The sequence below is a fragment of the Podarcis bocagei genome (genome assembly GCF_964188305.1).
Source record: "Podarcis bocagei genome assembly, chromosome: 3".
Lineage (NCBI taxonomy): Eukaryota > Metazoa > Chordata > Lepidosauria > Squamata > Lacertidae > Podarcis > Podarcis bocagei.
The window spans coordinates 72509968-72536122 of record NC_138127.1 but is presented as its reverse complement, the minus strand read 5'-3'; the positions used below and the strand labels follow the sequence as shown (position 1 = coordinate 72536122).

At 46.5% G+C, this 26155-nt stretch overlaps 1 protein-coding gene across 5 annotated transcripts in view; it reads right to left on the bottom strand.

Moving 5' to 3' along the window:
- Positions 1-26155, bottom strand: part of LOC308582914 (uncharacterized protein) — a gene marked incomplete at its 3' end in the record, with an annotated part of 85785 nt that overhangs the window by 40578 nt on the left and 19052 nt on the right. For 4 of the 5 annotated variants that reach the window (XM_081186502.1, XM_081186503.1, XM_081186501.1 and 1 more), the window contains one exon: positions 5064-5211. The exons of the other annotated variant lie outside the window; for it this stretch is intronic. In XM_081186502.1, coding sequence (XP_081042628.1) covers positions 5064-5211 — 148 coding nt within the window. The remainder of the gene's footprint in view (positions 1-5063; positions 5212-26155) is intronic. 5 annotated transcript variants of the gene reach the window in all.

The following is a 26155-nucleotide window of genomic DNA, read 5'->3' as shown; positions in this document are numbered from 1 at the left end:
TGGATCCATTGCTCCGTGTCCGCTTCTCTGGAGCAGCAGAAAACAACCTTTCTCCCTCCTCTATGTGACATCCTTTTATATATTTGAACATGGCTATCATATCACCCCTTAACCTCCTCTTCTCCAGGCTAAACATGCCCAGCTCCCTTAGCCGTTCCTCATAAGGCATCGTTTCCAGGCCTTTGACCATTTTGGTTGCCCTCCTCTGGACACGTTCCAGTTTGTCAGTGTCCTTCTTGAATTGTGGTGCCCAGAACTGGACACAGTACTCCAGGTGTGGTCTGACCAGAGCAGAATACAGTGGCACTATTACTTCCCTTGATCTAGATGCTATACTCCTATTGATGCAGCCCAGAATTGCATTGGCTTTTTTAGCTGCCGCGTCACACTGTTGGCTCATGTCAAGTTTGTGGTCAACCAAGACTCCTAGATCCTTTTCACATGTACTGCTCTCAAGCCAGGTGTCACCCATCTTGTATTTGTGCCTCTCATTTTTTTTGCCCAAGTGCAATACTTTACATTTCTCCCTGTTAAAATTCATTTTGTTTGTTTTTGCCCAGTTCTCTAATCTGTCAAGGTCGTTTTGAAGTGTGATCCTGTCCTCTGGGGTGTTAGCCACCCCTCCCAGTTTGGTGTCATCTGCAAATTTGATCAGGATGCCCTTGAGTCCATCATCCAAGTCGTTGATAAAGATGTTAAATAAGACCGGGCCCAAGACAGAACCCTGTGGCACCCCACTAGTCACTCTTCACCCACTAGTCACTAGTCCTCGATTTTGGCTCACTGGAAGGAACTGCAAAGCTTTGAGTGACTGTGTATCAAGCAACTCAGCTTGAAGAAGAGTCCAAAGCGCCTTGGAGCTAGTGTCGAGCACCCGGTTGGTATGAAAGTTGAAGGTCCAATCCTGATGATATTCATAAATATGCATTACAGTGATTATTGCAGTAGGTCCAGAGCAACAAAGAAAGTGTCCTCCAGGCGACATTGGACTCATCAGCCTGGCCAGTGTTCAGAGATGAGGGAAGCTGTAATCCACCAACATCTGGAGGGCCCCACATTGGCTACACCTGCAGTAGCAGTGCTAGCCTATGTATATAGGGTTCTGCTGAAAGACAGTCTTAAAAATCTGATATAGGATTTCAACATCTCTTCAAGCTTCTGTAGAAACTGCCCACAACTGTCCCCCTTCCATTTTTGAGGACTCTTTTTCACATGCATGTCTATTGTCTAATGACATCAGGGGTTGACTTACATAAGTGAATTGGCCATGAGAGATCTAACACCATGCACAGAACTTCCATATTGCTGGGTTGTCACAAACACAGCGGTCACTCCCCTGTAAGGTTCATCAGTTTCAAACAATGGAACTTGGTCATAGCCAACTGGCTACTTCTGTTGACTTTCACAGGACATTACTCACAACTAATGCAAACTGGATTAAAGACTCTAGCACTGAAACTTGTGAACAGAAAACATTTTCAGCTTGTGATGTGGAACGGTGAGGTACAATCAGAAGCTGCTTATGACTGGACACAGATGCACCCCTTACAGCAGCCTCTGCTCACCTGGTGCCCTTCAGATGTTGCTGGAGTACACCTCCTACCAGCCCCAGCCAACAACATCTGCAGGGCACCCGTTGGCAAAGGCTGCCTTGCAGAATCCCCTTGCAGAACCCTGTACTCCTGTTGGCAGCGTGTGAGGATACGCAAAATATTCTGTTGTCTTGTATAATTAATGAAGGCCATGGTGTGACAGATTCTCTGTCTGAATGAATGTCACTGCCAAAAAAATAGTATTCTGAAATCTGGCACACTTTTTCAGGAACCACAGCTGAGACAGAGGCAGCTAAAGCACCATGTGTGGCTCTTTTGTCATCTTCTATAGGTTGCTTTTCTGTGCAGAAGATATGTGATGAGTGCCTCCTCCTTCCACTTCTGTGTAAACTGATCTCTCCCCCCCCCCACGCACACAAACCACACCCTCCCTGCCCCCCACTCTCAGCATTATTGTTGTGCTTCTTACACAGGTCACAGAATAAAGATTCTCTCAGCTTGCCTGATGCTTGCCATATGTTGACTCCTTCCGAGATATATTTTCTCTCTCTTGATTTCTTTGATATATTCAGCATCACTATCCCCATATGGTATTTTGTAGCTGCTGCTTTTGTGTATTCCAGTGGGGTTTGTCTTTTGCCTTTCAAAGGTTTGTCGTGGAGACAATCCTTCGCAGAACAGTGTTGTGAGCCTGGTTCGTCTAATTATACTCGCTCATTAGAGATGCATCAGAGGTTTTGTGTTAAATTGCTGAGGGTTTTAAAAGCTGAATATCTGAGCAGCAAAAGCTGCATAAACACCAGAGAGAGAACAGAAGGCTTCTTGTATTGAAAGATGATGCACCCTGAGCCGATTTCTTTACTCCTTCATTAATTGCAGATACCTCTGTCCAGGCTTTCTCAGGGCCAGCTTAGAAGTGTTTATCAGGAGAGACTAGAACTGGATGTTGAAGGCTAGAACTGTGTATGCAATGTGACCAGCCCTTTGACCTCTAAGCAAGGTTGCTTAGGGCAGTGTGCTATGGACGGTGTTGAAGGAAGAGTCAAGTGCTAGCCCCGTTAGCTTCTGTAACAAAATGTCTTGTCTGGCCCCTATAAAGCAGCTGGAAAAAACAAAGCTCAGGCTATTTGGCAAACTCCAGTAACAAGACAATTGGGAGCAATTCCCACGTGCTATAAAAAGGCATACATGCCCATGTGGTTGTGTGTATCTCCTTTGAACTTTGGTACAGTGGTACCTCGGGTTACATACGCTTCAGGTTACATACGCTTCAGGTTACAGACTCCGCTAACCCAGAAATAGTACCTCGGGTTAAGAACTTTGCTTCAGGATGAGAACAGAAATCGTCCAGCGGCGGCGCAGCGGCAGCAGGAGGCCCCATTAGCTAAAGTGGTGCTTCAGGTTAAGAACAGTTTCAGGTTAAGAACGGACCTCCGGAATGAATTAAGTACTTAACCTGAGGTGCAAGCGAACTCTGAATTTCCAATATGGCGACCTGCAAAGACTAGCAGAACAGGTCTCAGCACCTGGCATCCTTGGACAGCTGCCAGGGCCCTGGCTTTTTAAAGCTGATACCTGTCCTGGGTCCACCTGCTCTAGCCTTTCCTTAAATTTCCTACACTATGCCATGAAATTCAGTCCCATAAGATGCAGCAATGAGCACCAACTTGGATGTCTTTAAAAGAAGACTGTACAAATTCATGGAGGATCAGGCTGTCAATGGCCACTTACCACCTGGGCCTCTGAATACCGGTTGCTGGGAATCACAGGTATTGCACTCAGGTCCTACTTGCAGGCTTCCCATGGGCATCTGGTTGGCCCCTGTGAGAACAGGATGCGGGACTAGATATGCCTTTGGTCTGATCCAGCAAGGCTCTTCTTACGTGCTTACAACACCCCTGTCCTAGTGTCATCCTGCATTATCCTGGGAAGTTAAAAAGGGTAAGTAGGCCACCCGGCCACCCAGTGCTGTTATGGCAGCCACATAAACCTGACAGAGAACCACGTATCCAGGGCCCATGCCAAATGCCCATGAAAATAGTCCCATGTTTTATAGGAGTGCAATATTTTCAGAACTAGAGGCAACCCTTTGAAAACAGGGTACTATTGATGTTATCAGTTGGTGGAATGCTGTTTAATTCAGCTTCCATGAGTGAAAAGGGGTTGCAGAAAGATAAATGATGCTAGCAAATTCCTCGTTTCTCCTGCATTCCCCTGCACCAGCTGCCACACAACTTTAAAGGGTCCATTTAGAGGTGATTTGGGGTGGAGTGGACTCAGGAGACTTCAGAGGGAAATAGGATTAGCAAAAATCGCCACTTCTTCCTCCCCTCCCTTCCACTAACAGTTTCTGATGGACCAAAGAATTTTCCATCAGTGGAAAGGCACAACTGGATACAGTTTGGGGATTCTATTTATGATGACTGTAGCCACTTCAATGTACATCAGGGAATGGCAACTTTTTCAGCTACATTCCCTTCCGGATAACCTTCTGAGGGCCACATGCACTGATGGGTATGGCTACAGGTGAAAGTGAATGGTGCAACAAATGGACATTTTGCCTTTGTACAGTTGGCTGGTTTCTGCACATATTCACACACCTCTCTCTATCTCCCCCACCCCCAGACAAGTAATGAGCTTGGGGGTGCAAAGCCACATCTTCTAGTGGGCAACCATGTGGGTGCCACATGCCATTGGTGAGTAGGGCAGTTAATGTCTTGTCTTTGTCTTTGTCTTTGTCCAGTAGGCTACTGTCCAGCCACATAGACCTCCACGTACATTGCTCCATTAAGGCAAGGAAGAGGCATAATTACAGTTCAGGGAGTCATTCAAGCCAGGCAAAAGAAAAGGAGGAGGCTGTGGAGTGGGACCAGTGAGGGGTGTGGCCTGGGGAGAGTTCCAAAGGCCAGAGAGAGATGCCTGGAGGGTCAGATTTGGCCCCCAGGCCTAAGGTTCCCTACCCCTGGTGTACATGGCACTTTAGAGGGCCATGTTAAATAATGAAATTGAAGTTCCTACCTCAAGAAGCTTGCAATATAGATTTAGAGAGGGAGGGGAGGATGGGAGAGTGAAGACTCACAAGGGATGACCGGGTGGTTTACTCACAGAAGGTCAAATACAAAGTACTGACGGCTTATTGCAAATCTGTTCTTTTTGGCACCTGTTTCCCAGAGGACAATATGGCTTTTTTCTCTGCTAGGTCCTTTGGAGTGGAGTCAGTCAGGGAGCAAATCAGGCAGGCCTGACCTTCTGCCATTAATTCTGATAGAGCTGAGAGCGATTGTGTCCACAAACCTGGTTAAAGCTGATGCAGCAGAAGAGAATAACAGTCAATAAAGCTTGCAGCTCACGCTGGCCAACAGCTCTAAGACAAAGGTGCCCAAGGAAATATTCATCATCTAAAGAACTTCAGGATCTGAGTGGCATGCTGAGTTATTGCAACGGCTTGTCCTTGCTAGAGACTTTGTTATAGCTAGTTTAAGATGTGGTGGAAAATGCTTGCTGGCTCACCCTTGTGGCTGAACGGCATATTGCAGGACGCAGCTTGCTTCTAAGCCCGAGCTAACAGGTGACATCAAAGGAGCATCCCTCACTTCTGTTTGTGCAACTGCTTGAGAGAGTTGCATCACGTGGCATCGCTTTGGTGGGCTCATTGATGCTATCAAGAAGAAGGTTACTGTGACACATTCAGCCCATAAGGAAGATCATTATCATCAGTAGCGTGACATTTAATAACGCAGTCGATAAAGTATTAACAATATTGTGTTTTTCATACCTTTTACAATTGATTCTGGGACATATTTTTTTTTTACAGCATGCAATCAGCCTGAAGATCTTTACGAAAATCGAAAATGATTGCAAGGGAAGAATGTGTCATGTAATGGATTAATAACAATACAGTAGTATATTTAAGCCAGTTCTGTTCCTCTTTAGCGAGCTACGCTTGTTGCTTAACTGTCTCTTGTGTCCATGCTAGTGGTGTCCCTGAATGCATCCCTTTACTTTCCTCCTCCTGTATAAATGTAATGGTGCCATTCAGCAATGTGGGAGAAAGAAAAGTGCCACACTTGGGAGTCCACCCCACCGTGCCACGACCAACTATGAGATAACAGGAGAATGTCCTTCCTTCCCCTTCTGAAGACAACTACAGGGTTGTGGGAATGGGGCATCCCTGTCCTACACATTACTCATGACAGGCATGTGGCCATTGAGTCACATCCTCGTTTCCACACAAAGCAGGCCCAAACCGATGTTTTACTGTAAATGCACCAAGTTGTTGAATGCTTGGGGGCGGGCGGGTAGTGTTTGTGTCATTAATTGTCCTTTTTATGTGTGCAAGAACTACTTTTATATGCAAAGGGAAATGTGTTCATTCCTTGCTAGGATAGAACGATCGGTTTTGGAAACAGGAATTCCCCTTGACTCAAATAAAAAATGGATTGCCAGTTAGAAGCAGCACTGGAGAATGCTATATGCAAATAAATATTTTTTCACAAGAGTTTGAAATTGGCTCATAATTATTTGAAAAAATGCAGACATTACATTGTGGGGATGGCAGTGGGGAAAGACAGCACACCACCTACGTCTATTCTGTGATGCACACCACCCCAATCCCCAAGCAGTGTGAGTTTTCAGCCGTTCCAGGGTTCGGTTTCCTCAAAATGAGGCACAAGGGAGACCGTGGTGTCTTTATGATAATATGGGTTCTTTACACATGTATGCAACCCGAGTCTGTGATGGAGGGGCTCACAGCATCAACACCTCAAAAGGGTCCCATAGCCACAGGTTTGGATCCTAGCAGAAATTAGGCCTGGCTCTGACCTCCTGCTTTTCTAGCTTGCTGCCTTGTTTCCAGCTTCTATCTTACACACACCTCAACCCTCAACTCTGGCCTTTGTCTTTCTAACTATCAGTGAGTTGAGGGAGGTGGACTCACCCATTTGCTGTCAAGCACAAAACCATTTCCTTTGTTACCTTAATAAGGTAAAAGGTAAAGGACTCTTGGACAGTTAGGTCCAGTCAAAGGCGACTATGGGGTTGCGGTGCTCATCTCTCTTTCAGGCCAAGGGATCCGGCGTTTGTCCACACACAGATTTCTGGGCCATGTGGCCAGTATGACTAAACCGCTTCTGGCGCAATGGAACACTGTGACAGAAACCAGAGCACATGGAAATGCCATTTACCTTCCCACCACAGTGGTATCTATTTATCTATTCATGCTGGTATACTCTCAAACTGCTAGGTTGGCAGAAGCTGGGACAGAGCAACGAGAGCTTACCCTGTCATGCAGATTCGAACCACCAACCTTCTGATCGGCAAGCCCAATTGGCTCAGTGGTTTAGACCAAAGCGACACCTGCTCCCCCTGGCTCATACTTAGACGGCCATTACAACACCAGGAAGCTAGCCTGGCTATTTCAGGAATCGAATCCATGCTGGATCCAGGAATTAGAAGGGGGCTTATGCATACAGCCTATTCCACCCCCCCCCACCAAAAAAAAAAAACTCATAACATGTTCCCTATTTTTCCTGAGTAGTTCATGCTCAATGATGCCTTGTTCCTTGATGGGCACTAACTGCTGTTCCACTCCCACAGCTGTCCAAGTCAAAAAAGTGACCCCAGATTTAGGGATAGCTCTGCTAGTCCTGCTGTCAGCCTCCTGAGGTCTAGTTCAAACTATCTAACTGCTACAGCAGTCACTTATACAGGATGCAGGTCCTGCTCTTGGGGCAAATGTCATTTTTTCTAACTTAGGCATTTCTGTCCAAATTAATCTTTCAAGTCACTTATTTTTAAAAATGTAAGACGATTTCAACATGCACCAACACAGCAGTGACCATCTTAAGAATGAATAATATAATATCCTTAGTTGAAATTCTGAGCTGAAGACCTTTTTCAGTGACGAGAGAACTCATCTCAAAAAACGCATGCACTGCAAACTCCATAAATTTCTATTTGGAGCCTAATATTTTTGAACTACAGCAGCTTCACCAATATTTTACATCATCTTGTTTGTCTGAACAGGAAAAGTGAGGATCTATGTTCAGTCACCCCAGATTTGACCAACAAAAGATTATCATTGTGTCCTTCCCATTCAGTCAATTTAATTCAGCTGACAGAAGACAAAGAGGATAGATTAGGACCTGTCTTTTACATTAAATCATATCTGGCAAACTGATGTGCCTGGATTTAGATCCACCAATAGACAATGCAATGCCTAATAACAAACAGATGCACTGTGGGAGATTGTCTCGAAGAATCAACGCACCAAAGAGAAGAAACCAGCATAAAGGGAAGGTTTTAAAACAGTTTTCTCTGGCAGGAACAAACAAGTTTAGCTGCCCTGCTCCCTGGTTCTCAATTACCAAGGAGTGAAAATAATGAGCTGTTACTCTGAAATTTATTGAAACAGCTACTTTAAGCAGGGGTTAGGTATGTGATATGACAGTTTTCCCTCTGTCCATGACTGACCTTTTGTTCAAAAGAAATCCAAAGCTGTGTTACTGAACATTTTATCAAATGCAACAGAAAAAGAATTACATGCCCATTTTCAACACTCCCTATATATCCACTGTTAGGAATGTTTTTCCAAGAGAATCGTTGTTTTTTAATTGTCCCCAGAGTCCTGTAGAATTAGAAGCACAGAGTAGCAAAACGATATTTCTCATTGACTAACTATCCTTTCGAAAAGCTGGCATAATGTGGCAATAAAGATCAAAAGGTGTGCAACAGAAAGGCCCTGTTTCAATCTCACCTTATCCATGAACTCACTGAGTAGTCAACTTTGTGTAATCCATAATAACATATTTGATTTCTGGGAACAAGAAAACTTGTCTATTTTACTCCAGTGGTTGCTGATGCCCACTGGAGCCGATAGTGTGAAGGCAGAAAGACCAACAGAATATGGAGCCAACTCATTCTGTCCCCATCTTCCTGTTGAGTCCCTCAAGGGCAGCACTATGGCTAAGGAGGAGGAAGTGGACACTCAATGCCACTGCCACTCCAGACCAGATGCAAGTAAAAAAGCAAGCAGGTGGGGGCTAGCTGAAAGCAAAACGAGACTGGCGGGACAGGGGTCCCATTCACACCAATGAACTAGTATCGAGTGGAAGTACTTCACTAGTGGAGACAGAAGAGGTACCTCAAAAAGCCAAGGGAGATGCAAAGAAATAGGGAGGTCGGGCAATTTGTATGACAGATGCATGAAGAATCAGGTCCCCCCCCCGCACTATTTACATGGGTATTTACTATTTACTACTATACAGCCATAGCAGTGTACCAGACTCCCTCCCTTTCCCACTGCCTCCACCAGAACAACAAAGACAAGCACAAGGGGGAAGTGGTGGTTTTCACTTTTAAATATAAATCTAACAGTTTTGGACCAAATTATATGGAGGGCTACTAATGCCTGTATGGGCCTGTCAATGCATTAAGATCTGCCTCAGGTGCCCTGTGTGCAAGTCTTTCTGTAAGGTTGGGAGGCACAGAAGATAGGGGCTTTACTGCTGTGGCACCCATATTGCAGAAATCCTCTATCAAAGATATGCCAATTTTAAAAACACATTTATTTGGCCTCTTGTTCTTAATTGTAAGACAATTATTTCAGAAAGCTACCGTATTTTTCGCCCCATAAGACGCACTTTTTCCCCTCCAAAAATGAAGGGAAAATCTGGGTGCGTCTTATGGGGCGAATGCAGGCTTTCGCTGAAGCTTGAAGAGCGAGAGGGGTCGGTGCGCACCGACCCCTCTCGCTCTCCAGGCTTCAGGAAGATATCCGCCGCCCAGGCAGCCCTGTGGGAGGTCACACAGGGTTGCCTAGGCTGCGGATAGCAGCCTGCTTCTCGGAGCGTCGGGCGCCCTGAAGGCAGAGCGCCCGACGCTTCGGGAACAATTCCGCCGCCCAGGCAGCCCTGTGGGAGGTCCCACAGGGCTGCCTAGGCTGCGGATAGCAGCCTGCTTCTTGCAGCGTTGAGCGCCCTGAAGGCAGAGCGCCCGACGCTTCGGGAACCATTCCGCAGCCCAGGCAGCCCTGTGGGAGGTCCCACAGGGCTGCCTAGGCTGCGGATAGCAGCCTGCTTCTCGCAGCGTCGAGCGCCCTGAAGGCAGAGCGCCCGACGCTTCGGGAACCATTCCGCAGCCCAGGCAGCCCTGTGGGAGGTCCCACAGGGCTGCCTAGGCTGCGGATAGCAGCCTGCTTCTCGCAGCGTCGAGCGCCCTGAAGGCAGAGCGCCCGACGCTTCGGGAACCATTCCGCAGCCCAGGCAGCCCTGTGGGAGGTCCCACAGGGCTGCCTAGGCTGCGGATAGCAGCCTGCTTCTCGCAGCGTCGAGCGCCCTGAAGGCAGAGCGCCCGACGCTTCGGGAACCATTCCGCAGCCCAGGCAGCCCTGTGGGAGGTCCCACAGGGCTGCCTAGGCTGCGGATAGCAGCCTGCTTCTCGCAGCGTCGAGCGCCCTGAAGGCAGAGCGCCCGACGCTTCGGGAACCATTCCGCAGCCCAGGCAGCCCTGTGGGAGGTCCCACAGGGTTGCCTAGGCTGCGGATAGCAGCCTGCTTCTCGGAGCGTCGGGCGCCCTGAAGGCAGGGTGCGCAAGGCTTGGGGCGGCAGCGGACTGCTTGCGCGCACCTAGAAGCTTGGGGCGTGCTGAGGTCAGCGCGCCCCAAGCTTCTGCATGCCGGCAAGCAGTCCGCTGCCGCCCCAAGCCTCCCGCACCCGGCAGGAGGTCCCGCCGGGTGCGCAAGGCTTGGGGCGGCAGCGGACTGCTTGCGCGCACCTAGAAGCTTGGGGCGTGCTGAGGTCAGCGCGCCCCAAGCTTCTGCATGCCGGCAAGCAGTCCGCTGCCGCCCCAAGCCTCCCGCACCCGGCAGGAGGTCCCGCCGGGTGCGCAAGGCTTGGGGCGGCAGCGGACTGCTTGCGCGCACCTAGAAGCTTGGGGCGTGCTGAGGTCAGCGCGCCCCAAGCTTCTGCATGCCGGCAAGCAGTCCGCTGCCGCCCCAAGCCTCCCGCACCCGGCAGGAGGTCCCGCCGGGTGCGCAAGGCTTGGGGCGGCAGCGGACTGCTTGCCGGCATGCAGAAGCTTGGGGCGCGCTGACCTCAGCACGCCCCAAGCTTCTGGATTAGCGCAGGGGTCCGCTAGCCCTGGGAGAGGCGCCGGCTCTCCCACGCTAGCGGAGACCTTGCCGGCACGCAGAAGCTTGGGGCGCGCTGAGCTCCGCACGCCCCAAGCTCCTGGTGTAGCGCAGCGCACCTGGGGGGGAAATAAAAATTTTTTCCTTCATTTCCCCCCCTAAAATCTAGGTGCGTCTTATGGGCCGGTGCGTCTTATGGGGCGAAAAATACGGTATTCTAGAATGGATGGTATTTCTATTTTGCTGGAACTTATTTTGCTCTTTTATTTTCATTATTTTAACTGGTCTTCTCTGCAGTTATCCCGTTTATAGAATGCTCTCCCCAGGGAGGCTCACACGGCACCAATTTTGTCACTGCATTAACACCAGGCAAAATTCATTGTTGTTTTCCTGGGGATCTGAGGAGCACCAATGATGTGATTGTACTCTTAAATCTGTTTTATTAAGGTTTCCATTATTTTATTGTTGTATTTTTTATTTTGGCTGTAAATTGCTTTGGGCTTTTCTTAGTGGGAAGCAATGTACAAATCAATAAACCCAGGCCTATGTCAAAACACTGCTATATAAATTTGTTGTTTTTTGGTGTTTTTTAATGAGAGAGAAGCCACCCTGGATGAGTTGTACCCAAAAGAACAGCTTATAAATAATTTTAAAAATGGAAGGAAGTTGGAGGAAAAACAATGGAGGAGTGTGATGGTTGTCTATGGGAAGTGGGGTTGAGGGAGCCAGTTGTGCCCCCCATGAAAATACTGAATTTTACAGATCCATGAAAGGTTTGGAATTGAATGTGAAAGAACTGAGTGATTTTCTCAATGCAGAGGAAACAGGTCAATCTTTTAGAGGACAATTTGAAGTCTGTCTTGCCCATCATTTGTGAACGCTGTGAAGAAACTAAGCAAGGAAATAAGAAAAGTTATACAATTCCCTGGCATGTTTTTTTGCAGTGTACATGTGCCAAAATAGGTACTTGCATCTGCCTCAGAGATTATGAGGTACAAATAGTATACTAACAGGTAAAGCAGCCCTAACTTTGCACATGGTTTCTCATCTACTGGCAATCAATACAGGTGAAACTCGGAAAATTAGAATATTGTGGAAAAGTGTTGGTGTTGGTCCACTGTGCTTCATTAAGTCCAGGGTCAACGCAGCCATCTACCAGGAGATTTTGGAGCACTTCATGCTTCCTTCTGCAGACGAGCTTTATGGGGATGCTGACTTCATTTTCCAGCAGGACTTTGGCACCTGCCCACAGTGCCAAAAGTACCAAAACATGGTTCACTGCCCATGGGGTTACTGTGCTTGATTGGCCAGCAAACTCACCTGACCTGAACCCCATAGAGAATCTATGGGGCATTGCCAAGAGAAAGATGAGAGACATGAGGCTAAGCAATGCAGAAGAGCTGAAGGCTGCTATTGAAGCTTCCTGGTTTTCCATAACACCTCAGCAGTGCCATAGGCTGATAGCATCCATGCCACGCCGCATTGAGGCAGTGATTGATGCAAAAGGGGCCCAAACCAAGTACTGAGTACATATGTATGCTTCTACTTCTCAGAGGTCCAATATTGCTCTATTTGCAATCCTTGTTTTGCTGATTTCATTTAATATTCTAATTTTCTGAGATTGTTAATTTGGGGTTTTCATCAGCTGTACGCCATGATCATCACAATTATAACAAATAAAGGCTTGACATATCTTGTGTTGCATGTCATGAGTCTATTTCATATATTAATTTCACCTTTTAAGTTGAATTACTGAAATAAATGAAGTTTTCCAAGATATTCTAATTTTCTAAGTTTCACCTGTATGCTTGAAGACCACTGCAGAGGCCTTTCTCGTATTCAACCTCCCCTAGTTTCCCAAACGGTGACCAAAGTGCTCTGGACTCATTGAAACAAACATCTCTGCTAGACCAAACCACAAATGGCACCACCGTAAATCAGAGAGTTTGGCAGCAAAGTTGCAGAGCGCTGTATGTACCGTAAATCCTGGAGTTCCACACAAAAGTTACACCATAACCTCTGCTATATTACACACTAAATCAGACGTGTCTCCAAAGAAGTTGCAACATCAGCCACTTGCCTGTAGTCTTGATATTTATGGGGAGTATCCGCCGGCAGCAGATATGATCAACGTGCTGCTGCTTCCGTGAAAGACAAGATAGCAACGGAAGGCGCCGGCAGCGTCTGACTTTTCCTAGCACAGTTTGGGCAACCACTTGCGGCTGCTGCTGCTGCTTGACTCCAGGTCAAAGTGGCTTGAGAAGAGCTAGCATGAAAAATCCCTGGGAAGCTTTGGAGTTCATTGTAACCGCAGGATCATTTCATTACTTTCTTGCTTAATCTTCAAGAAAACCTCTTATCTGTTTTCCTATCAAAGCCCTTGAATACATACCATGCTGGAGATGAATGGCTTAAATACCAAGCCAGATTAGAGAGCTAAGATGAAGGTAGAACTGCAAAAGCTGAGACCAGATCAATATCCATTTCAGCAGTGCAGGAAAAAAAGAAAGGAAAGGGGGGATATCTAAAACTAAACATGCTGTGAAAAAAGGAAGTGGTAGCTTCCTATAAAGAGACCATGCTTGACAGCTAGACTTAGGGTAAGGCCTGGGGATGATCTTCTGAGTACTCAGAGCTGGCACTCACCTTCTGAAATCCGTATGATGCCTAAAGCAGTCACGGTACTGACCCCCCTTAGTTCTGACTATTATGGAAAAAGAGTAAGAGGGCAGGAAGCATAACCCACAGGGAACAATGATGCATAATCCCCCATGCTTACAATGACGTGAACTACGCAGTCTCTAGTGGATGCAACAACTGCAGACCATTTTTTCAGTGTTATAGAGTTCCCTTATACAGAGTCAAACTACTGGCCATCTTGCCCAGTACTGTCATGTCTACAGGTCTCCAATGTCTTGGGCCCTGCTCAGATAGGAGACATTTCCCAGCCCTGATCTTCTTGAACCGTATATTCTAGGGATGTATGCTTACTATGGGTCTAATTACAGGTGGAGATGAATCAGTGTACAGGGGGGAGGTTCAAAAAGTATCTACATGGTGCTTGAGAACATGCGCAGAATGGAAGGCAAGAGGGAGCCAAATAAATAATTAGGGCGCCAAAGTTTGTCCTTGCTCAGAGTGCCATATTACCAAAGTTCACTCCTAGTTACCTGCAACAACCAGTGATCCCAGATTTGGGTATACACTGTCTTGATATTCTGGCCAATTGAATGGGACTAGGATATGTGTCATGTGCATGTCCATAAACACTGCATACATCAAAGATACTTTCCAAAAGCATCATCTTGTTGTTTGCTTGAGGAGGCTCTGTCCTTGTTCATGGACAGCCCTTTTAAGAACTTAAGGAGACCCTGCTAGATCACACCAATGGTCCATCTGGTCCAGAATCTTGTTCGCACAGTGGCTAATGTTTGTATTCTACTTTTCCAAAAGTGGGAGAAAACCAGGCAAGTGCTCAGTTCCAGTACATGTAAAGTGGGACATTGATGGTTAAAGCAATATAATCTACCAGAGCCTGCTCAAATCTTTTTCAGACACCCACACTTCTAATTTGCAGGGATTCACTGCAACATGGATTAGAATTTAGGTATATCATACCTTGGTCTCCCCTCTACCTACTCATCCTGGTTTCATAGCTAAGTTTATTTCACAATTCAAACACTACCAGAAAAACTAGTATCAGTGCTCCACTACAGCTGATTTCTATTTAAAACAACACTAGTACATACCCACATCCAAAAATCCTAGGAATTAACCCCTTGCAGAGCTACCTGTCCCAGCACCCTTAACCAACAATGGCTCCCAGGATTATGAGGGCTAGGGTGGGTGCTTTAAATGCATGGTATGTTCAGGGCAAGTAATTTTTTTGCAGATCTTTTCATTCCATGGGCTCCCCAAGTACCTTCCACTTTAAACCGGGCAATTCTTATCTGTGTAAGCCCCCAAACTGCTTTCACCTCACTTTTAGCTCCTGTGTTGCTAGCACATTAATTTCCAATAGTGCTATTAATAGTGCTACTTGGCTGCTGCCTGCAGCCGAAGACTGGCGGTCTTCAGTGATCTGGATGGAGCCCTGCTTAAAGCATTGCAGAAGGGCACACATCACGCTCAGCAGCAGGACTTCAGCACTTAATAATAAAAGCAGCCAGCAGCACCATTTTATCAGTTAATAATAAAAGCACTGATGAGCAAGCGTCTGTTGATTTGGCCTGGTAGTCAAGAGGGCAGTCTGAATGCTGTGAACAAAAGTGAAGGAGTTGGAAGGAAAAGGAATGACTTTGGAAGATGAAAGAAGTTACTTAAATAATTTTGGGAGATGACATTTAAATCTTGACCTGGGAAGTTAATGGAATGAATTTGGGGTGATCTGTTTTGGAGGAGAATATGTAGAATTAATTGATGTGCTTGAAAATTAATGGAATCAACATTTCTGCAAGGAACGATAGTGTTTGTTTGTGTGTTCACATTTAATTATTACCATATTTTTCGCTCTATCAGATGCACCAGACCATAAGACGCACCTAGTTTTTGGAAGAGGAAAACAGGAAAAAAAGTATTCTGAATCCCAGAAGCTAGGACAGCTGTGCAGCGATCCCGCTAGCTGTCCTGGCTTATGGGATAGCCGCACACAGCCTCTCCTGGGCAAGGGGAGCCATCATCCCCTGCCCAGGAGAGGCTGCATGCGGCTAAGGCTCCCCCAAGAGCGCACAGTGTGTGTGTGTGAGGCTCTTGGGGGCTTTTCCACGAGGAGGGCTGCCCTTCTCCCTCCTCGGGGAAAAGCCCCCAAGAGCCGCATACACGCTCCACGCGGCTCTTTAAAGGGAACGCTGAGCAGAGCCTCCTGCCTGCATTCGCTCCATAAGACACACACACATTTCCCCTTACTTTTTCGGTGGGGGAAGTGCGTCTTATAGGGCAAAAAAATATGGTCCTTATTTTAGAGCAAGGGTCACCAGTGTTGCACCTACAAAGGCTTTCACTGGCACCTCCAGGTAGGGCTCCCACTTTCTGAGCTTTTTTTAAAAAAAAAAAAAAATAAGGATGAAAGTCAACTAAGTTTTATTCTGAGTAGGCCCATTTAAATGAGTCAGTCATTAATTTCAATGGGCCTACTCTGTGTAAAACTTAGTTGAAGACCACCCTAAGTCTGCAGCCTTCCTAGAAACAAAGTTATGCAGCAAAATGTGCAGGTACCCTTCTAAGCAATTTATATGAAATGAGTCAGCTTGACTGCTCCTGCCTGAAAGTGTTTATAGTCAATGAGTGAAGTCAGAGCACTGATTGATAAGTTAGTTCTTTGGATACAAGGCAATAGGTCTTAAAGACCTGCTGTTTTCCTCTCTCCTTTAATGCACTTTTCCAGTTTCTGATTTATTTTCTAGCCTTTGGAATTACCATACTTTGCCCTTCCTTTCCCCCTAGCAACCAGGATACATCTTTCCTGTGGTGGATTTGTCTTAAATTAAGCAGTTCCTAAAAATTATTTTCTGCAAATACTACTACACACTAACAGTGGGTGGATGTTATAAAACACCAAAAACCCTCTATCACAAAAAGCAAACATGAAAAGTTTCCAAAGAGGCTTAAGCCTGTCTCCTGCTATGCAGGAGCTGAAGCCTAGGCACTCATTAAGAGTTCACTGTAAAGTTAAATTACAGTACAATTGTATACATGCCCACTCAGGAATAAATTACTTTGTGTTTAATAGGAGCTACAGCCTATGTTTTGGTTTAAGTTTGGCACTGGGGAAAACAGAGTTCTAGTGCCGTTAACACTAGAAGAAATCCAACAGTTTAAACATGTTCTAGTATGGCAATACAATTACAGTGGTACCCCGCAAGATGAACGCCTCGCGAGACAAAAAACTCGCAAAACGAAAGGTTTTTTCGTTTTCGAGTTGCCTCGCAAGACGAATTTCCCTATGGGCTTGCTTCGCAAAACGAAGCTTGCCCCGGGGACAGCGGGTCTTCTCTTTTGAAGCAAGGGGCGGCGGGGAGAAGCGATCTTCTCCCCACAGCCCCAGGTCCGGGGACAGCGGGAAGCGCTTCCCGCTGCCCCCGGACCTCTTTTGAAGCAAGGGGCTGCGGGGAGATCGCTTCTCCCCACCTGCCCCCACCGCCCGGCTTCGGAACGCTGCTCCAAAGCGGGGCGGGGGGGAGGGAACACCTGCCCCCACCGCCCAGCTTTGGAACGCTGCTCCGAAGCGGGGCGGGGGGGCGGGAACACCTGCCCCAGCCGTCCCGCTTCGGAACGCTGCTCCGAAGAGGGGCGGGGGGGAGGGAACACCTGCCCCAGCCGCCCGCTTCGGAACGCTGCTCCGAAGCGGGGCGGGGGGGGGGAGGGAACACCTGCCCCCACCGCCCGGCTTCGGAACGCTGCTCCGAAGCGGGGCGGGGGGGCGGGAACACCTGCCCCAGCCGCCCCGCTTCGGAACGCTGCTCCAAAGCGGGGCGGGGGGGAGGGAACACCTGCCCCAGCCGCCCCGCTTCGGAACGCTGCTCCGAAGCGGGGCGGGGGGGAGGGAACACCTTCTGAAGGCGGGCGGGGGGCGAAAGTCCTCCGCTGTTCCGGGGCGATTTTAAAATGCCGCCCGCCAGCATTTTAAGATCGCCCGGACAGCGGAGAAGTCCTCCGCTGTCCCGGGGTTTTTTAAAATGCTGGGGGTGGGAAGAAAAGCCCTTGTCCCCCCCCCCCCCAGCCTTCAGAAGAGGTCCCCGGACCTGGTCTGAAGGAGGTTTCCCTAGGAACGCATTAATTGATTTTCAATGCATTCCTATGGGAAACCGTGCATCGCAAGACGAAAAACTCGCAAGACGAAGAGACTTGCGGAACGAATTAATTTCGTATTGCGAGGCACCACTGTATGGGGAAAGCTTCACTATGACCGTACTCTCTAATTTTGTGCTATGTCATGCCTTCTGCTCCACAACAGACATATTGGGCTGGGCCCACAGAACTCTCAAAATTCAAAATAAGCCCACTTGTCCAAAGAGGTTGGTGACCCCCTGTAAATACAGAACACCATATGTGCTAAGTTCAATTATTAAAATGCTATGATTCTCCACCCTAAATAATTTAAATTAGGATGCTAATAGATTCATCACCTTGTTTCTTCCCTAACCGTTATATTAAAAGCAGTAATGATTATTGTATTTCTATAGCCACCTTGAAATATGTGAACTGGGGATCAGGATATAAATGGATACATCAAAATATCAAAATAAATACATTCAAGAGATGAAGCTTTCTTCCAACATGTATTTTCCCCATCATTTTATTTACATCTATTGAATTTGTGCCTGTTATAATAGTGGTTACAAACACAGAGGCCGTCCACCACCACCCTGGTAAAGAAGAAAGGAGGCACCTTCACATATTATTTAATTTATTTGCTCATTTTGCCTTAAGTTTATGTCCCGCCTTCCTTCCATCCTGGAACCCTGTACTTGTAGTTTCTAGGGGAGCTCACCTATCCAGGCACTGATCAGACCTAGACCTACTTAGCTTTATCAAGGTAGTGGCTTAATGCGCCTTAAGATCATTCCCTGAGATGAAGAAGTGTGCAGGAACAAACACTGGGCACAGGGAATGGAAGGGGCAGTAAGACCTCAAAGCAGGCACTTCCAGATACACTTTTAAAGCCAGTGAGGTTACTCTGGCCTTCATAGGCTTGGAGACGGCCCTGAGCAAATGACAAACATTAACTTGCCACCTGTGCAAATACACCACGTTGGCTGTTGAAGCTGAGTGACGAAAAGGTGAAACGTTTCACCCAAAACTATGTTTCTTGACTGTGGGAATCACTAAACAATCTCTTATTTCAGAGCACATTAAAAAAAAGCCCCACACACAACCTGATACAAATTCAATTTTTAAGGAAAGCCGCCTGTGTACACAACACCTGGCTGGCCCTGCATAAAGAGCAGCCGCTGCATAGTAACAACTGTGCTTACTTAACTGGGCTGCTGAAGGGTTTTCCTTCATTCATACCTAGAGGCGAAGGGATTATGACGGCTGCCTTTCAAATACTTATCCGCGGCTCAGTTCCTATTCCTTCCTAATGTCTCCTATAATAGGATTTGGAGTTGCTGTAATGGGGCTTTGCTAAGGAAACAATGAAGACATTTAAGGTGAGGTGGGAAGCTGAATGTCCTGCTCAGCTGGAAGTTACTCTCTCCACCCCACCCCCCAACTCCCCACAGAACAGCCTGAGCATGTCACGCTTTGCAGGAAGGAACTGAACATCAGCTGCAACACTGGGGGAGGATATCAGCGACAGAGAGGTTCGGCTAAGCAGCACGGAGCAGGCTGCTGCTCCCAGGGCAAATGCAGATGCTGTCATTTGCCACGGTGGGTAAATGTAGGCCCTCTGCAAGCCAGTTGGCTGTAATATCCTGCCAAAGGGCAGAAAGAGAATTCGGTTCACATATTTCTACCTCTTTAGAAACCGGGGGGGGGGGGGGAGCAAAGATGAAGTAAATTACTCCTCGAAACTGGCAGCATGCTCAGTGTTTGCAAAAAGAGCTTTCAAAGTATTTCTTATACAGTATAAGAAATTTAACCTGGAATGGGATTTTAGAACATCTTATTGTTGCATGCCACCCCAATCTCAGAGAAGTGTGAGATTCCAGGGGTTCCAGGCATTTACCTAGGGCTCATGTTTCCTTTTTGAAATGAGGCACAGTAGAGACTGTGGTGCCTTTATGGCACATGGTTTATTTACCCATATACAGTGCTTTTTTATTTAAAAAATATGTTTAAGAGTACTCTCATTTTGACTCAAGAAAATAACCATTTTATAGTTCAAATTGGGAAAAATAAATACAGTAAATTGACAGAAGTACAAAGATTCACAAAATGTTTAGAGGTATGCGTACCCCTGCGCCGCCCCCCCCCCCGAAAAAAGCACTCTCCATATAAACAACCTGATCTCACATCATCAACACCTCAAAAGTGTCTTGATTCTCCCACACTCAGTCTTGGATTCAAACAGAACTCAACCATTGCTCTCAAACATCCCTCTTCAGCTTGCTAGTTTACTTCTAGGTCACATCACTGAACTCTTAACTCTCACCTGTGGCTTTTGTCCTTCTCGCTATCTGCAGGTTGAGGAAGGGGCCCCACCCATTTGCTGTCTCCCTTTGTTCTCCTCACATGTCATCAGGAAGCTAGCCTGGCTGTTCCAAGAATTAGAAGCCTCAAATAAATTTTAACACTTGCTGGATCCAGGGATTGGAGGGGTCTCAGCACACTGCCTACTTCCTCCACCTGCAAAACCGTAACAATATATTTTCCTAGATTCTGAACCGTTTTGTTGAAAGCAACCCTAACAGTCATTTTGTGTGTTCATTTTGATGTCCCATTGTGTACAGCGGGATTTACTCCCAGGTAAGTGTGCGTGGATTTCCAGCCTAAGTCATAGGGATGGAGCAAGATGGAAGAAATTAGGAGACCCAATCCCAATGTGATGCCCTCCAGATGTTGTGGACTAAAGCTCCCACCCATCATGGCCATTGGTCATGTTAGCTGAGGTTGATAGGAGCTGGAGTCCAACAGCATCTGGAAGGCACCAGGCATGTGACCCCTGCCCCATACCATATAGTTACACCAGCCACAAGCACATTTTTATTTCTAAATCTTTTGTTTCAGAAGGTCTTTCTAGAAAAAGAACGCCAGAGTTGGACAATACATTTTGGTGCATGAGATGAAGGGAACCCAGTCGACACCCCCCTCACATTAGTCAACATGGGATACGGTTCAGTGATTGAGCTGTGCAAGAGTATGACAGACTATGGCTTATAAGCCACCTCTTACTCTCATCTTCATATTGTGTTCACTCAACACATGGAGGGAGAAGTGGGATCACAGATCCTGGCCCCACCCTCTTTGTATCCAGCCTCCCATGCAGTGAGGAAGCTGGATCAGAGGTCCACCTGCATATCCCAAAACAACGGATACACGGTTTATGTGTGCAGAGCTCCCTTCACGTCATCCACTGAATTCACAGAGGGTGAGAGGTGGGGCTGATGGAGGTGATCTCATTCCTTCCCCCACCAACATTCATGTATTATTTTTGCTGTATATGTATGGCTTTTTTTAAAAAAAAGAAAAGGTATTATTTGTGTTGCTATAACCCATCCTAGGAATTTATTGTGAAGGCTGCATAATAATTCATAATGGTGATGACAATGTGGCAATGTGGCAATTGAGTTTCAGACTTCTCTGCCTTTCCAGGCCAGCCCTACCATTAGGCAGAGTGAGGTGACTACCTCAGGCAGTAGATGCTGGGGAGCTGTGGCACAAGCACCCTGGCTGTTCTGTATTGGAGGACAGAGCTGCATATACCAGATAGCCTGGTCCGTCTCCCCCCGCCCCACACACTAGCCTGCTGCCTTAGGTGCAATGGAGAGCACTATCCTAATGTGAGAGATTCAGCTGCCAGTCCAGTGATTCCTGTATGGGGATGCCATCATGTCCTTTACCTCAGGAAGCAAAATGTATTTGGCCGGCCCAACCGTCTCCCACTCTCCTGTGCTCTGTGCTTGCAACCCATTGCCTGAGGTGGTTGCTTCACGTGGCTTCATGGTAGGTCTGCCTCTTAAGAAAGACAGACTGTTGTTGAGGTAGCTAAGCAGCTATGATGGCTAAAGCGTTAAAACACACACACACACACACACACACACACACACACACACACAGACAAAAAATGCAGTTTACATTTGTCTCTAGCATACATTTCTCTCCTGGGGAGAATGTCTCAGGCTACAAGGACGGCGGTGCTCTGAATAGCCCCCCCCCCCCGCTTCTCTGCCAACATAAAACACCATCAGATAACTTCATGTAAGGAAAGGAAGAGAAGCTATTAAAATTAATAAGCAACCAGCTACTACAAGCAGCTGCTTTGTCATTTTACATATTGCCTGGCAAGGAAGAGCAATATTTCCATTCCAGCAATGGTAATAGACCGTCTTCTTTCTTCAACGCAGGAGGGAGAACTGCAAAGCTGCCAGGAGCTCACACCGAGATAGCGGCAGGACAGCAGGAGGGGATTCAACACATCCAGCATCCCCGCTGCCCTGGGCTCCACAATTATTTTTTCTTCAGCTATAGGGCCACATTCCATTCTGAGCAACCTTCCAGGGGCCACATGCCAGTGGTGGGTGGGGCCAGAAACAAAAGTGTGGGGGGATGTGAATGTTACCTTTGTACAGTAGTCTAGTGTCTTCCTACTCACACACCTCTGTTTCCCCAATCCAAGCAAGCAATAAGCATTATTAGAGCTTAATGGCACATTCCAGCCAGGTAAAACCATTCACGGCAGGTGCAAAGCAAGGCCGGCGAGGAATGAGACTCAGGAGGGTATGTGAGAGAGAGTCCCAAAGATTCCTGGAGAGAGTCCCAAAGGCCAAAGAGATACAGGAGGGTCAAATTTGGCTCCTGGGCCAGAGGTTCTCCACCAGTGCCCTGCACAGTGTTCCTCTGCATTCATCCACCTGCCCACCAGCTATAGGGCAGAAACAGGGTGGGAAGCACAGCAGACACAACCTAGCTGGTTGCCCTGGTCCATTTTACAGTGCAGATGAGGATCTGGCAACTCCAAAGCTGCACCTCTCTAAAACAAACAGGTGGAGCTAGACATATAGCACCTCTGCTTGCCATACTTTGCTCATATTAGATGCAGAATGCCCATATGGCATATTTTTATCTCCTGGGCCTTCAGTTCAGTTCCAGATGGTAGTCACATCCAAATGGGTAGTGAAATTGAACTAAAATTAAATACAGAAATTAAACAGTACCTAATAATGTATCTCACCTAGGATCTACAGAGCTGAGCTTGCCTATCAGTTAAGATGGCAGTGCGATATGATGCTTCTCTACTCAGAAGCAAACCAGGGAAATGCTATAGGATTTCAGCTTGAGGTCCTCCTCTGAAATCATCTGCCACCATCAGTTAGATCGGTGAGCACAAGACAGAGCCAAGCTTTTTCGTGCCTTGTAGCAACTTTGGAAGACCCTCCCTAGAAAGTCTCGCCAGGCAGCTTCACTACTACTGACTATCTGGAATTATTGTATTTCCCCTTTAATGAACAGCTTGGCTTTATGCCCTTATATGACCTACTGTTTATTGAAACTGTTCATTTTTTAAAAAAATCATCTAAGTCAGATATCATGAGTGGGTTGTTTTTTAAAAAATGATTAAAATCCCCAAATAAGTAAACAAAAGAGTTGCATTGTGTTGGCTGAAAGCAGGGTTGTCGCCTTGCAGCTGCTTTTGGTTGGAAGGCTACTGTTATATGCCATTTAATGCCAAGACAGGCTTCTACATGGTTTAACTAAAGGGTTTAGCCTTTCCCTGTGAGGGATGCAGCGGAGAGACTCCCAGCTTTTTATAACAAATAATATTCTCAGGGTGCTTTGGCAGCCTTAACAGCAAAGAAGACTGGAAGGAAGGACTGAGAAAGTCAGAGAGGATATAATCCCCTGAGATATCGCAGAACAGAAAAGGAAGAATGTTGAGCAAAAGAAAGGAGGGAAAGCTAATTATATGTGCCAGCTCTGCCACTGTGTGTGCACACAGCATAGTTCTCTTCAGAAGACTGAGATAATCCCTTCAACAGCCTGTTGGGGAGCCAAAGCTCCTTGGATAGTGTTAGAAGATTCCAACCCTATATTTCTCCTCAGCCCCCACCTGCTTTAATGATAAATGAATTAATAGGTCTTTTTCAGGGACAAAACTGAAGCAATTCATCTACAAGTGGCTGGGGGGGAGGCAGGGATGTGGGATTTTGCTAGCTGTACAGAATGGGATCACACAAAAAATATTTGTCTGCTTACTTAAGCCATATATGCAAATACACTTGGAGGTAATAAGACGTTTTTGCAGGAGAGAATTGTCTCCTATTGGCTGCACTAAAGACCATACATACAGGGCTGTATTTCCCCCCCCCCCATTTTCAGGTCAGCAAGGAACTCACAGAAAAAGTCATTCCTATGCTAATTCTGGTCAGCTATGCTGTATAATAACACAGTTGTTCTTCTTCTTTAGTGTCATTAATATTCCCACAAATGGGAACATGGCTGACACTCATATGACTGAGGGATAGGCATCATATTTTGAGCTCTGCTTATGTTTCAGTAAAATGACCGCCAGTCTGCTCTAAGTTCCAGAACTGGCTGGTGGGATCAGTGAAGTCACTATTTCATCTATGCGACTGCCTATTGCCATTTATTGTGAAGGATGTCCCAGGGAGGAAATATACAAGCTCTTGCATAAGAATGTAAGAAGATCTCTGCTGGATCAGACAAAAAGATCTAGTTTAGCATCCTGTTTCCCACAGAGTCCAACTACAGGAACCCCACAGATAGGACATGATTCCTGTAAGACATTTATCATATTCCCAGCTTTGCACCAAATGCCAGACCAAAAGAATAGGGAGCTGTCATTTCTATGTTCCCTGGGGAAGTGCACCATGTGAGTGACCCACTGGCCGACACTAAAGTTTTCTCGTGGAAGAAAGCCAGTTGTACCTGGACTCAACACATAACTCATACCCAACTCTAAGTCAAACCATGGCTTAGCATGAATGAGCAGGTTTCCAGACTGAAGATTGTGACTGCCGTGCTCCTCCCCATGTCTTGCTGCACTATGGTTTAGCTGTGTGTTACATCTGAACCCAATCTTGTGTTTTGTCTTCCTCCACACAAGTGCTAAACAAATAATAAAAGAATAACATGGTTACAGCTCATGGTTTGTCTGGAGTGAGGCAAACCATAGCCCTGGGTCTGGCAACAACACACCAAGCGTGGCTTAGCCTCAGGTAGTGTGGCTGCAGCAGGGTCAGCAGGGAAGCACGGGGTAAAGATCTTTACTCAAACTAAGCCATCATTTGTATTAGTGGCATGTGCAAACTTGGTCATTTTGTTTAGCTTAACTATTGTGTATGTGAACATGTCACCCCCGATTTAAATCTGAGCTTACACATAAATACACTGACTTGGCTTTCACCAACTACTACTTCTCAATCCCATTCCACCTCACACTGTAGCATGAAGTTACAAAGACGGACCTACCATAAAATATTTATTTACATAGTACCATCAGTGTCAGTGATACTTTACAGCAGGCTTCATCAAACTCGGCCCTCCAGATGTTTTTGAGACTACAATTCCCATCATCCCTGACCACTGGGTCCTGCTAGCTAGGGATTCATGGGAGTTGTAGGCCAAAAACATCTGGGGGGCTGAGTTTGAGGAAGCCTGCTTTACAGAGTACAAAACGGCAGGTCCCTGCCTCAAGGAGCATACTATCTAAAATTTGGCACATGACATGGACACAACAGAAGAAGGGGAAGGAATGAGAGGCAGAAGTAAATACATCTAGCCATTTCATGTGCACATTCTTACTTTTATAGTTAGAGGCTGAAGATTATTGTAAGAATTGCTGAGATGGGGGATGTGAAGCAATGTTTCTTAACCACAAAGGAAATGCTAAATTGTGCTTATTGTTATTAACGATTCATCCAATACAGCAAAAAAGAAAAGAGAAATGAAATGAAATGACAAATCAGCACTTCAAAGTCCCTTCTGTTTCAACGGAAGGATCAGTGGGGCTTAAATGTGCTAGATTGTGCCCTTAGTAGGCAGACCTCCTCCCTTTCTGCTCCCAGTGACTGTTTCTGCCCCAAGGGTGACCTGCTCAAACTGTTTCTCAACCCATCAACTCCAAGCTGGTCCAGACAGACTGCATTGTTATACGTCCTCGTGTGCTGATAACAGCATTAATGTGTTTTAATAGCAAACATCTCTAGTTTCCAAGTCACCTTGGCTCTAAATGAGTCAGATAGAAGCTACCTGCCAGGACTGAAAGCCCATGTTGTTATTTCAGCTGTGACTCGAAGATAAGGCAGGTGGTAAACAGATCTCACTGGACAGCAGATTTGTTTGGAAAAATACATGTGCTTGTTCTTTTCGAAATTTTCAAGAGAGCTTGCCTTGCCCTTTTGACAACCTTTGTTCATCTCTACACTCCCTTATCCCTCCATCCCTCCCTTCTCTTCTTCTTCTAAGCCAGTCAGCAGCAGCACAGTAGTTCCAAGTTTTTATTTCCAAAACTATATTCTCCATGCTTTGGGACTATGGGCTCATCAATTGCAGGTGTCCTTATAGCCAGGTGCATTCTCTGGGTACAAAGGGAAGTGCGGCCAGTTGCCCCAGGCTGTCAAATTAGTGCTTGACAAACTATTTACAAGAAAGGATTGATTCTTCAGCTAAGTGTAGTGCTTGTAAGTTTTTTCTGCAGACGGATCACAATTTCCATGAATGTGTCAGCTTTTTCTTTCTTCAAAAATTGCTTCTTTGGATGTTGCAGTTGCACATGATTGGGCCTGGCTCAGAAGTACTGGACATGGCAAGACTTGTTGCCACTGAGGAGTTTGAGCTGCTGGGATTTGCAAGT